Source organism: Protopterus annectens, chromosome 1.part0 (genome assembly GCF_019279795.1).
Source record: "Protopterus annectens isolate FY-2018-M chromosome 1.part0, PAN1.0, whole genome shotgun sequence".
Classification (NCBI taxonomy): domain Eukaryota; kingdom Metazoa; phylum Chordata; order Ceratodontiformes; family Protopteridae; genus Protopterus; species Protopterus annectens.
This window is the reverse complement of record NC_056725.1, coordinates 1,829,446,313-1,829,460,832: the sequence shown is the minus strand read 5'-3', so window position 1 is coordinate 1,829,460,832 and position 14,520 is coordinate 1,829,446,313. Positions and strand designations below refer to the sequence as shown.

Below are 14,520 nucleotides of genomic sequence, written 5' to 3'. Positions count from 1 at the left end.
GGGACTGACACCCCCTGCTACTTAAATATTTCAACTCAGATATTGCACAATACCAGGTAAAGGGCATATTCCCTAACTCCATCCAGTATTACAGTGATCTCACTCATCTGTCACTTACCTTTCCTGTCAACTAAGCTACCATTGACACACACACACACACACACACACACACACACACAAACACCTATAATACACAAAACACACAAACACACACATACACAGGGCAGAATCAGCAGAAAGACAAACTTGTAAGGCATGTCTCTAGGATAATACCCAGTCGTAATAGCACATAGGGGTGGCTAGCAAAAACTTGTTAAGCACACTGCACTACTGAAACTGCTGGGTTTTGCTCTAAAAACTAACAGTGGACAGTGCCAGTCAGCAGAGAGCAGTGTAATAAGGTAAAAGAGCTTTTAAGAGCTGTTAGGACTTCACTCTGCCACACACAAATAGAAAATGTGGTAGAACAAAACATCTAACAGCTTTTAAAGACATTAGTTCAATAGAGGGCCACTTTCTTTTTGTCTGCTGTTTGACCAATAGTGCTAAGTGCTTTACAGGCTTTCAAAACACTTTGTGATCATACAAATTTCTTTATTTTTTCTGCAGATGACAGTATATGGAGCAGAAAAAGTTACATGCTTATTTTGAGCTTCTCTCATGAGGTAAATTTCTAGGCATCTGTTTTTCAAACAAACAATAAACTGGTTATGATTAGAGACCTGATCATGATCCCGTGTGTGTGTGTGTGTGTGTGTGTGTATATATATATACACATACACATATGTTTATATAATAGACACATAGAATAAAACAGAATTTATCTGAACGTTTAGTATTTATACTGCTGACGGAGATCCGTTTAGGAATTATTTACTTGTATAAATATTAAATACTAGATAGTATTGCTTATACACACTTGTAGGTCAGTTTCTTTAGATTCAGGACTGCACAGTCATGATGAGCAAGGACTGAGGCCATGCAGCCCCAAATTGTTGCAAATGTACCTTATGCATCATTATTTGGTATTATTCACATATGTAGACGAGGCAAAATATATAGTGAACTGTAAATGAACTGGGTATTCATACAAATAGTATGCAGCACAGTGTTTAATGTCATACCTGTCACTAACATGATTCATGGAAATGGAGGGGCATTGATAGACTTTACTTAAGTGTAAATAATGAAATATATTGTTTGCACAGAGATATCCATGGTGGTGGTGCTGCGGTAGCATTGTCGCCTCACAGCAAGATGTTGTCCCGTTCGATTCTCAGCTAGAGCGTCTTCTGTGGAGACATGCGTGAATGGGCGTACCTTCGTTGAAGGTTGTACATTAGGGCTGGCAACTCAGCACGTAAAAATCAACTGCCAATCATTAGCAGACCGGAGTTCCGCTGTGGTGACCCCTAACCAGGAAAAGCCCAAAGACACAACAACAACAACATTGTTTGCACAGAGATGTTATTTACCTTAATTATCATTATTCCTACTGATGTCCTTCATTGCAACTGCAAGGATTGCTCCTACTCTTTTTTTGTGTAGTTCTATTACATGCTAGTGTTTTTTTGTAAAACCTTTTAGATAATCTTGTGCTTCTGTGCTCGATCTTTTTTTCCTTGCCTCCGGGTCTGAGGTATAGCTGAAAATGTTTTTTGAACGATTTCAAGTACCAGGAAAACTCTACCTTAGAACTCAAAAAACATGTTTTTTCATTATATCTTTGTTTTCTGAGCTGTTTTAATGTCTCAAAAATCATTCCAAGTGCTTTTATTACAATTTTAATGTGTTTCCCTCATAATGGTAGATGATGGGCCCTGCCTTGATAACGTGATCTTGTTTTCTTGCTTTCATTCCTTCTTCCCAGAATACATTTGAAGTCCTTTTTATATGAGTCATGCTAGGCATAAGGAAGTGGTGTTTTCTCATGCCAGTAAGATAGAATGGCAGGACTGTGAAGCATGGTCATCTAACACACCTTTTGTAACAGGACTACATCTATTTTTCCTTGACTGAGCCTCATTTATGTGTCTGTCAGAGCTTGTGCTATGCTATAAATAACTGTTGACTACTTCCACCAAAAGAAAGTAGGTAAATAGGTTTTTGTACAGGAATTGTTTTATATTTCTAAAAGAATTGAAGGACATTTCCCCACACTCATACTGAAGTGTGAAAACTCTCACTACAGTACAATTACAGGTAACAACTAGTAGGACTCCAAACAGTCCATCTACTACTTTCCAATCCCTTCAGTGGGAATGTGTTTTCTTCCTCATGAATGATGTAGAATTAAAATGTGCTTTACTAGTTCCTTAATTATTTCTGTCATGTTCACTCCTCTTTTTTTCTATTTCATATTTATTTATACTTTGGTAACCAGGAATGTGAACTGGTCCCAGGAACCTTTTCAGCCACAACTGAGGCTACATTGGCAAAGATCATAACAAGTAATAAATGCACTTAGCATTGCAAAGAAAAAAAATATGCCGACTTATTGACAAAGACTGCATGTGCAACACACATAGCCAATGTGCGACGGTGAATAAGTAAAACATTAAGCAACATTTACTAGAATGTATACATTAATGCTTAATGCTACTGTGGAAGGTTTATTATAAATAACGAATTGTATGCAACATATTGCACATACAATATATAGAGATAGATAGTGTGTGAGTGTGTGTGTGTTTGTGATGGAGAACTAGATTATATGCCTGTGTCCTTATTTCATGTCCTTTAAAGGAAAACAAATCAAAATGGAAATTTTGTGTAACTGCATGTGTATGTCTACAGAAACACACACACACATATATATTTATATCTCTCTCTCTCTCTCTCTCTATATATATATATATATATATATATATATATATATATATATATATATATATATATATATATGTGCAAGTATGAATGCATTTAAACACAGTTAAGTACTTCTGATTTCTTTTAATGTTTTTATTTCAAGAGCACATAGTAAGCATACAGTAAACTAAATTCAGCTGTATATTATGGTTGCCATCAATGGTCACATTTCCTTTGTGGACAAAATGCTCGTGCACTATAACAATGTAATGACTCATAGTCAGAGGGAATCGCTTTCCATGGATCTGAGTGTACCAGATATGCATCCCCCCTCTGTGAGGATGTCACAAAAAAGCAGTGCACCTAGTTGATAGGGTTGCCACTTGTCTTTCTGTATTTCTGTCCTCTCTATGTTGGGGGGGGGGGCTTGAAAATGGTAAATGTGTTGATACTTTACAAGAAAAAAATATTTTCTAACTGTTCTCTAAATGTCACAGAAAGCTTTGATACTACAATTAAGTTATCTTACCATCTAAACTATTATAAATAACCAGCATTTAAAGCTTAGCAACTGCTGTTTATGTAAATTTGTCAGAAAAGGTAACTGCCATACCCCCCTGACTGATCTAATTGCTTTGTTTTGTTATGAAAGAGAGTTTTAACTTCTACTCTGCAGTAAAAATGGAAAAACAGTTCCACAACTTTATGTCTTTTTTATATCAGCTGCTGTGTTCCTGACATTAGCAGGATTAATTGCCCATCTAAGATTGACAGCCGTACTTGACAGGGTAAAGTACAGATTTATCTGTGTCTATGATATGTCATGCAGGTGGAGATGAATTCCTCTGCAAAGTATGTCAGAAGTTAAGCTTAAAAAAAGTAGGCGGGCTTTCCCTTCCTTTGAGTCTAATGTAAGGAAATGAAAGTTTTAAAAAGTACAAGCAGGTTTCTGGAGAAAAGTATGCTAAGGATTGAGTTAAACTGGAGGAGGGGGGCGCAGTTGCTGGTAGGGTACAAGAGAGTGGCATTCTCTTTGAATGGAGCACTGCAGCATATAGTACACAGCATTGGGATAGGGACTGAATCATACCGTGTAGCAATGTAAGGCTACAGAGACTGGCAGGGATAGGCTATTTAGTAAGATAAGCTTTGTGTGGCATACTAATCCCTGCTGCACTGTACTACACCATGATGGCACACCAATGGTGAAGCTAGAATCAATACCTTAACTTGGTAATGAGAAGATATAGTGCTGTAAGAGCTCCTGCTAGCAGAACAGCAGAAGGGTCACTGGGTAAGGACAGGGAAAAGTACCACTGTGGTAGCAAGGTTGTCTGCACCATGGAGAAATCCATTGCTGCTTTTGTTTTCCTACAGTGAAAATACTTTTTTTTAAATTAACATTAACTCTGCTACTCAATAGCTGTATACTTTGCAGAACATCAACAAGTAAGGATGAGAGGTACATTAAGAAGTATTATACCAACTCTAGGTGTTCAATTATGGGCCTGTAACCTACGCAGCTGGTTATCTTACAAACCCGTATCTAGTTGGAACAGCATCCCTGAACCTTGTACTGTCTGGGTGAGGGTTAGGGGTTATTTGCATTCATGCTCCCCTGCATGCAGCACTGTGGCTATGCAATAGGGTAAGACTGTATACAAGGTCTTACCCCAGTGCTGCAGTATTGCTTATGAACAACACAAGGATTTGGTATGCCATTCTGCTGTGTCTCAATCCTACTTAATGGGGCACAATGCTCATGAATCCCAACCATCAAGCGACATTCAACATGCATGGCACAGCTCATATATCACACATCTCAGACACAGTTTACTGTAAAGTTAAAACTCGTAAATCATCCATAATGAACATTGTTTAACCAAAAATGTAAACAACTTATTTTTTTATGCAAATAATGAGAAATTTAAGGACTGACAAGCAAACAAAGTGGAACATTCAAGTTCTGTAGTTTGAAGTAGGTGAAAATTAGTCCTTACGTGCAGTGTGATTACTACGAGGTCAACTTTGGAAATCTGCACAATTCTTGCCAAAGATGGCCAAGTCTTGGTGGACAGAATATGAGAAAGGCTGTAACATAATTACTTTGTTGACCATGATCTATGCATGTAATGTTTTTTCCCACTGTTTTTGTCTTCTCTTATCTGACTATTGGCTGCTGCTAGGCCCTCTCTCCTCACTTATCAGATCTGCTGGACACTCCTTCCTAACCACACATTAACTTGGATCCACACTTGCATGCCAATGAGGAGGTCAAGGCACCTATGCCAGTGTCATATTATGGTCAAATAGTGTTTTTCCAAAGTTGTAACTTCCCCTCCCCTTGCAAGCAACTTTAACGTCTATGACTGGATGTGCAATGTGACGTGTTAGTGTACTGCCCTACCTCCGTGACAACTCAGCTAATGGCCCAGTTGCATAAGGACAATGTCCCATGCATGAGCACAAATTACCTCAACTAGGGATTTAACCATAAAGTACATCTCAGTACCTCACCCCCCACCAGGACGGGCAGTGCCTTGGATGCCCAAGTTGCTAACTGAACTCAGGTTCCTTCAGCCATAGTTAGGGTTTATTTCCTTTAGACCATACTGCTGGCTTCTTTGAAATGTACTGTTAGTGCTAAGGAGGAACCTAGTATGAAGTTAAAATATTTTTGCTGGTTGACATTAGATACTTAGATTGTTCTCCAGGACACTTATGACTAGAAAAGTGCATAATCTAACTTTTGGAGTACAGTAAATAGCTTCAGTCCATATTTCTGGCCTTACAAACCAAAGATCACAAAGTTAAAACCAAGGTGAATAGAAAAACAATAAATAAGAAAACTAATTACCAAAGAAATGCAGTATAAAGCCACACAATGGTTTATTCCAAAACAAGTAAAGCACTTCTGTTTTGCAAATTCTAAAACTTCTTCACAACAATTAAATTAATTTGCTCTAAAATCATTTAAAAACTGTGTTACATCAGTAACAAAACAGGCCACTGCTTAAATAACAATCAATATATTTCTTAAAGCCATGGTAGCCTAATATATACATCACAAGTGTAGTTAAAACACTGCATAAAATTCATAGAAAAGCTATTTTAAAACAAAAAACAAAAATATCCGATTTTCACAGTTATCAAACTGTTTTAGCTACATGTCATATGAATGCATTATTAAAACAGGAATGATAGAAACCATTTCTTTAAGACCGGATGAGTTGTTGGCAATCAAAATCTGTCATTACAATTGTAATCTGAAGGGAATTGTTTAGTTAAGTGCCAGAAATGCCCTGCTTTTTATATAGGAAAGACAGAGAGAAAAATTAGAGAACATATTTATGAGCATGAATATGACAGATAAATATAAGATCAATAATGCTTTCTTCAAACGTGTTCAGTTTTAGATCACATACATTTTTTCTCTGTTATTGAAAAGGTAGAAAAAATCCTAGAGATGGTCCATGGGCTGAACAATTGGAGAAGAGAGAGTCTTTTTGGCAGTTGTATTTGAATGCAAACAACTCACCAGGTCTTAATGAAATGGTTTCTATCATTCCTATCTTAAAAAGTGTTTTATTGCTGACGGATTGACAGAGACAGTACAAATGACACTCTTGAATGCTCGAGTCATGTTCACAAATCCACTGGCTATTAAGACAATGATCATTAATATTAAAAGTATAATGAGTGATAAAGTGATTACAATATTGTAAATGTACAGAAAGCCTTGATCCACACAGGTTAGTAGTCTGTATTTCTTTATATGGTCATGGGTTGCCTGAAAATGACATTTTTAAAGATTTTTGTCAGGCTACAAAGATTAGCTAAAGTCCTGCACTCCTTTGCTCCTGAGTGGAAGCCTGCTTTAGATAAGGGTACTTCAGCAGTCTACTTAAATTTGGTGGGTACAATTCCTGTAGATTGGCAATAGTAAATGTGCAGCGTCAAGTTAGAATTGCTGAACTCTGTCATTTTTTTAAAGTAATTTTTGCATGAAATAATCAATAGATATTTATAGAACAAACAGTAATTAAAGGTAGCACTGGGTTGCATAGTTCACTATGGAACATACTGTAATATAACCCAAACATGTATGGAAACCTATAAGAATAAGGGCATGGTGCACAACACTGTGAAAGAGTAAAACTAATGCAGGTAGTTTAGGTAGTTTTCTGTAATTCAGAACTGTACAAAGACGGCATATAAAGGCAGTATCTTACAACATGCAGTGTCATGCAAAGGTCTAGCAGTTAGTGCAGAGGATTAAGGCCACAAGCTGTTAACCAGCTGCTTCATATTGTCCAGAGTTTGATTTCTGCAGCTTCCATTGGCATATAGTGTAAATCTGAGAAAGTCACTCAGTTCATTTCACAATGCTTCAGGATAACTAGAAAATAAGGCTAGACTCCTGAGTGGTCACCAATACTGCATGCCTAGTAACTATCTAGAATCAAATAACAGCAGCAGCCACCTACTGCTATTAAACTTTGGAAAAATGTGACTAGTCTAAATGGATTTACAGCAAAACTGAAGCATATAAATGCAGCAAGATAAAATGTGTAATACCGAAATATGAAGATTATATAAATAAAAATGTTTAACTGCAGTGGTGGTGCTGCGGTAGCGTTGTCACCTCACAGTAAGACACTGTCTGGTTCGATTCTCAGCTAGAGCGTCTTCTGCGTGGAGACATGCATGAATGGGCGTACCGTCGTTGAAGGTTATGCATCAGGACTGGCAACTCGGCACGTAAAAATCTACTGCCAATCATTAGTGGACCGGAGTTCCGCTGTGGTGACCCCTAACCGGGAAAAGCCGAAAGACACAACAACATATAATTAAAAATGTTTACAAGAGGTACAGACTCTGCCCATGGGAGAGAATTTTGATCACAGCATGCATCACTGGGTGTTAGCCAAAACCTAACCGCAAAGGATAATACAGACTAAGGTCTATCATGAAAGTGCATGCTTGGCAGATGTGAACCATTCCCCACCTTGTACAAAGGAAAGTCATCCTAAAACTTAGAATAATTTCAGGCAATACCGGATATGTCACTGCATATTGTGTGCGAGAAGAACCTTTTCTCACATAGATTTAGGTCTTACAAAGTAAACAGGAAGATGGATAGACTTGCTAAGGGATAATTCTACAAAATATCTTTGTAAGAAAATGTGGTTCATATTAAGGTGCAAGAGTATTAAAGAAAAAAAAACAGATGTGGTTGCCTACATATAAGGACCTCAGTGTCTGAGATTATATATGGAGAGGTCATGGCCATTGAAAACAAAAACTCAGAAGCACTTTCCAATGCCACTGAGTTAGTGCCTTCTGTGATCACTTCATGAACTTGTTCATTTTTTTTTTTGTGAACTTCATCTTTGCTGTGCTTGCAAGTAGTCTACTGTAATCAGTGTACTACCCTGGTAAACAAACTAAATAGAATTACGTAACAGCTGGGGCTGGGTATATAGAGATAGCTGATCCATACAGTCTGATGTGAAGTAAGGCCCATATCAAGCATCCATCTTTATAAAGTCAACACCAGTTGCAAGCTGATCAACCAAGGCAGTACAGGGCACTGTTCTGCCAAATCTGAGAACTATTTCCACTCGGAGAGACAGGTCTATGAAGTGGAAGCATTCCTAGCAGACTAAATAACCTCTGAGACACCGGCTAGTAGATAAAAAAAAATCAACTGGTATACATCAGAAGCAGGTGCAGAAGTGCAGCTAGCTGTCACCCCAACTACGAAGGACATACTTAGCTTGGAACAGGAACATTTCCTGCATCTCTAGGGACATGAGAATTTAAAACCAAGCCCTTCTCAGAGTCCTTGAAAAAAAGGGGTCTTGCATAATCTTGCTCAATTGTGATACAGAGGTTTATAAATCAGAAAGGGCTTTTTACACTGCTCTGTTGCACCCAGAGCCATATGCAGTAATGTTAAAGTTTTATGAATACAGCCTTTAGTGTGCTGCCTGCTTAGCTATATAAAAACAGAACTTTATGGATGACAGTACAAACTGTGATCCAAACTGTGGGGAGCATGGGAGATGTGTGTACTTACATAGCTGGTGCACATCATCACATAATGCACTGGTCAAATACACGGGTATCCCCAAATAGGGACACAGTCAAGATTTTAGCCAAGTGATGCCTGCTGTGAGAGATTAACCTAACCAAGAATCAATCAAAGATGATCCCTCAATGTTAGATTACTGTTTTTTTGTGTTTTGTTTTATGAGTCATGTCAGTTCCATTGTGGAGGCCCCTTTTTCAGTGCTCACCACTGAGCAGTGAAGGCATAAAGTGCATGACTACGTACAGGGTATTATAGTACCAGCACTTACAACAGCAGCCAACAATACTGCCCAATCCCCATCAGGAAAATAAGAAGCTCTAGTGATGATCAGGGCATCTAATCTGGTGAATCTTTATACTCAGAAGAGTCATGCTTTCGGACCTTGACTGCGACTTCCTTCTGAAATGAATGGCTAAAAACAACAAGAAAATCGGGAGACACATTCAAGTCTTTAACCATGTGACAGGGACATCATGTGCTTATCACGGAAAGCAAAAATGTCCAAGGTGCATAAGCTCAAATGTTAAGAAGACCAGCAACAGTGAACACAAACAAATGCATCCATCCATTTTACCCAGTGCAGAAGTGTCCCCTAGAATAAGGATCTACAAAATGGCAGAAAGTGGAGGGCATGCTGGCCAATATCTGTGACTAATCAGTAGTACATCATGTCTTGCTTAATGCATACATATTAGAGAATAAAAAAAGTGAATAAAATCTTCATCAAATAATTTGGCAAAGTGCATAAGTATTATAACAGTGTATGTCCTGATAATCCAAACACCAGAAGGTTTCTCGAATACATCAATTCTCAAAGAACAAAGTTGTGCCAAAAAGTATTTTCTGTCGAACAATATAGAGAGCCCCTCAATCCCTACCATCTAAGAGAGACAGCCGCTGGTACACATACACAGACTCACCCAGCTCAGTGCCCCTCTGTCCTGTGATCATGTTGCTGTGCATTGCGTCCTGCCCTACATGCACTGTTCATTGTGTACCTAATACACGGTAATGCACTGTGTAAAACTGTTATGGTACATTTCCTGTCTCTGTCAGTCTTATGCAGTCTCTGCAGTTCTATACAATATGTAATCAGAAGTTATATTCTGTGCAGGTGCCTGCATCTTCATACAGACATCAATGTCACAAGCTGCCACTCTCCTTTGGTAGCATCATTCCATACTGACATTTTATCCTGAATAAGCATATGTACCCAAAGTGATTAGATTTGGTGCAGATGCAAGCACAGGCAGTACACATTAGGTTAGAACCTTGTTTAGACCATTTAAAGTGGGGTGCTTTTGTGAATGGTCATAGACCATATCCACAGATGCATATCAGCTATTCAACCTATTACTACAGTGGATATAAAAAAGTATACACACACCCCTGTTAAAATGCCTGGTTTTTGTGATATAAAAAATTAGACCACAATAAATCATTTCAAAACTTTTCCCACCTTTAATGTGACCTATAACCTGTACAACTCAATTGAAAAACAAACAAATCTGTTAGGGGAAAAATATAAAGTGTACACACCCTTAAACTAATACTTTGTTGTGTGTGCGCACCTTTAAACTAATACTCTGTTGAAGAAACTTTTGATTTAATTACAGCATTCAGTCTTCTTGGGTACACATCTGCCATCAATTAAAGAGACTCTGATTAACCCCAAATAAAGTTCAGTTGCCCCAGTAGGATTTTCCTGACATTTACTCTGTTGCCTGCTACAGCAAAAGTCATGGTTCACAGAGAGCTTACAAAGCATCAAAGGGATCTCATTGTCATAAAAATGTGGAGAAATATGGGACAACATTGACATTGACATTGCAAAGAACTGGAAATCCCTCCAAAATTGATGAAAAGACAACACGAAAACTGGTCAGGGAGGCTGCCAAGGGACCTATAGCAACACTGAAGGAGCTGCAGGAATTTCTGGCAAGTACTGGCTGTGTACTACATGTGACAACAATCTCCTGTATTCTCCATATTTCTGGACTATGGGGTAGGGTTGCAAGATGGAAGCCTTTTCTTACACAGAAAAACATCCAGGCCTGGCTAAAATTTAGAAAACAATACATCAAGTCACCCAAAAGCATGCGGGAAAATGTGCTATGGTCTGATGACACCAAGGTTGAACTTTTTGGCCACAATTCCAAAAGGTACATTTGGCACAAAAACAACACTTCCGCATCACCAAAAAGAACACCATCCCCACGGTGAAGCATGGTGGTGGTAGTATCATGTTTTGGGGTTGCTTTTCTTCAGCTGGAACTGGGGCTTTAGTCAAGGTGGGGGAATTATGAACAGTTCCAAATACTAGTCACTTTTGGCCTAAAACCTTCAGGCATCTGCTAGAAAGCTGAAGATGAAGAGGTATTTCACCTTTCAGCATGACAATGACCCCAAGCATACATCCAAATCAACAAAAGAATGGCTTCACCAGAAGAAAATTAAAGTTTTGGAATGGCCCAGACCTAAATCCAATAGAAAATCTGTGGGGTGACTACACAAGAGATGCCATCACAATCTGACAGATTTGGAGCGCTTTTGCAAGGAAGAATGGGCAAATATTATCAAGTCAAGATGCGCCATGCTGATAGACTCCTACACAAGAAGACAGAATGTTGTAATTAAATCAAAAGGTGCTTCAAAAAGTATGAGTTTAAGGGTGCGCACACACAACAAAGTATTAGTTTAAAGGTGTGCACATTTATGCAACCTGTGTATTGTACATTTTTTTAAACATTTTTTCCCCTAACGGAATTGTTTGTTTTTCAATTGAATTGTACAGGTTATAGGTCATATTAAAGGTGGGAAAAGTTTTGAAATGATTTATTGTGGTCTTATTTTTTCATATCACAAAAACCTGGCATTTTAACAGGGGTGTGTACACTTTTTATATCCACTGTATAGACATTGTTAACTTTGAACTTAGCCAGTCTATTCTCCAGTAAACCTGTGCCATTGTGTGTACCAGCAGCAATTTCTTGGCATGTATCTGCCAATGTAGTTCTGCATAGCACACTGCAGTTTTGCTGTGTACACACTTCCCCTTGCATCACACAGTTGTCTGTGAATAGTGGTATGGCTTTGCAGTTCTGTGTGAGCAATGGTATGGCTTTACCTGCAGCTTTGTGGTTTCTTTAATGCATATCAGCTTCAGACATCACATTTGTTATTATTCTGAGTAACATCTTTGGGCAGAATCCAACCACAGGAGTACAGATCTTAGTACACGTATAGCAATGTTTTATGTATACTAGAGGAGAAGCAAACTGATTTTTTTCATTCCATCTGATTCATCAACTGCACCTTATTTTCTCAGTCAAATGCATCTAGTTGGGATAACTACGTGTGATACAACATATTACTTTAATAGAAGTTTATGAAGAGCAGACTCTGCCAATAGATTAAAACACATTGAGAAGAATACTTACACAGAAATTAAAATGTAAAACAAATAAACTATAAAGGCCCAGTAACTTGACTGTTGAAGTAATACAATTCAAACTTTTTTTTAACTGGGACAGTACCATACATGTGTATGAAAAATACTGTTCAAAACTTCATAAAAGTACATAGTGCTTATGCCGATTTATCTGTCTGTATACTAACAAATGATATCTAGTTAATGTCATATTTATGCAGTTAATCTAGGTCATCTTCAAATAAAAGGGATTTCCGTGGACAAACTGTCCTTACTTTTTTGCTAGTGGTATTAAGCTAACTGTGGAACTGATGTAACTCAGGATGGTTTCTTATTCAAGGCTTGAACACTACATGTGGAACAACAAAGCAACAATTCAGCACATTCCCAGACTAGCAAATAAATAAACAAATTTTAAATTTAAATTTGCTGGCATAACTAAAATTTGTGTTAGGATCTCAAAGCTAAATGTACACAGAAATAGAGAACAGAATTATAATCTTTATTGTTTTATTTCAATATCATCCTCTTACCAGTCCGAGGACTCCGTTTTCACTCTGTAGGTGTACAGTGATATCTGGCTTGATAAAGTTACTGGCTAGCATTGGAATCCCAATACCAAGATTTGCTGAAACACAACTGTCAAGGAAATTTAACAGTAGTGGTTATTAGCCAAGTATATATTCGACTAAAAAATCTTACGAAATATAGATGGCAAAGCCCTATTTATACCGGACTATCACGAGATATAAAGACTTCCTTTCCACTCAACCACCATTAGAGCTGACAAAAGTAGCATTGTTGCTGATTATGACTTAAAGTGCATTTCTATTGAGGATACAACTGTAAATATAAAGCAGACACCAAAAGTTCAAAAAGTGCACACCTGTCAGGACAAGTAAAATGTGTAACTTGTTATAACATTTAATGTGACAGAAAATGTCACCATTTATGAGAAAACAGTATTTGTTTTTGGTTTTTGCTTCATAAAAACACAAACTCAATATACATCCTAGTCAAGAGTTATTCATAATGGAAAAAATGTTAAATGTACATGTTCATTACAAACTAAACAGCAAAAAAAACAGAGCACCCAAATGGCTATACAGTAATACTGGCGATACCTAGCAATATAGATCCATTTCTTCAAAACAGATTGAAATACTGTAGTACAATTTCTCATAATAATATGCAATGACCCTGAGTTCTTGAGTGCACTTAGTTTTTCCTACGCGTGAAGACATACACACATTATTTTCATGTTATGTATTTTACTGCCGGCTAGTCTAAATTTGGAGAATGATGGTTCTGGTAACAACATAAAACTCTTATTCAGGAGAAATAATTGTAACTCATAATATAATGACAAGTCGTAAAACTGAACTGGTGCAGTATAAGCAGAACTACTATATCCACCCACTGAGGCACAGGCAAAATTAGGCAAAAAGTCAGGTTGTGACAATGAAGGCCTATGACCCACTGCACAGGTTATATATCTAAGAAAGGTCATATATGTCAGTCTCTCTCTCAGACTTCACTACAAAACTTGCGCACAATGACAACAGAAAAATGCACACAGAACTACTATTCTACCACTATGTATTTCAGTGCAGCTCAACACTGAATATGACTCCACCACTTTGGCTGATTCAAACCATGTTGTTTCAGCCACTGAACATTTATAATTGAATTTTATTCTGATGAAATACACAGGATTTTTAAGTTTTTATTCAACAATAACTTAGTTACAGTATATTCTGGACTGATGTTGCATAATTCAGACTGAGGGGAAAAAAGCATACATCATCCCCAGTGAAAAAAAGAATATAATGCAAAATATTAGAAATGGAGGTGAAAGGTTTATGAAAGACTGTTGCGTTGTATTCACATATAACATGCAATATGTCAGTTTTAACTTCAGAGATTAGAATAACATTTTCAAGAACTTGTAAAGTGATTTTCAAATACAAAATGCACCCAAGGTTAAAAGTCTACCTCCAGGGATTTAACATTGAATCTGAGACCCACCAATCATTTTCCTTGTGAAATAGATAAGATTTTTTTTTTTATGATGGAGTTTTCCTAATGCAATGGAAACTGAGAAAATATGTATTCTTTACCTGTGTGACATTAGCACAGCCTGAATAGAAGTCATATATCACAATGGAAATCAAGAATAATGTAG

At 37.4% G+C, this 14,520-nt stretch overlaps 1 protein-coding gene across 1 annotated transcript in view; it reads right to left on the bottom strand.

Annotated features, from left to right (window-relative positions):
- Positions 1-14,520, bottom strand: part of OXCT1 (3-oxoacid CoA-transferase 1) — a 1,765,637-nt gene that overhangs the window by 663,142 nt on the left and 1,087,975 nt on the right. The window contains exon 10 of the mRNA XM_044069775.1: positions 12,869-12,963. Within this exon, the coding sequence (XP_043925710.1) occupies positions 12,869-12,963 (95 nt within the window). The remainder of the gene's footprint in view (positions 1-12,868; positions 12,964-14,520) is intronic.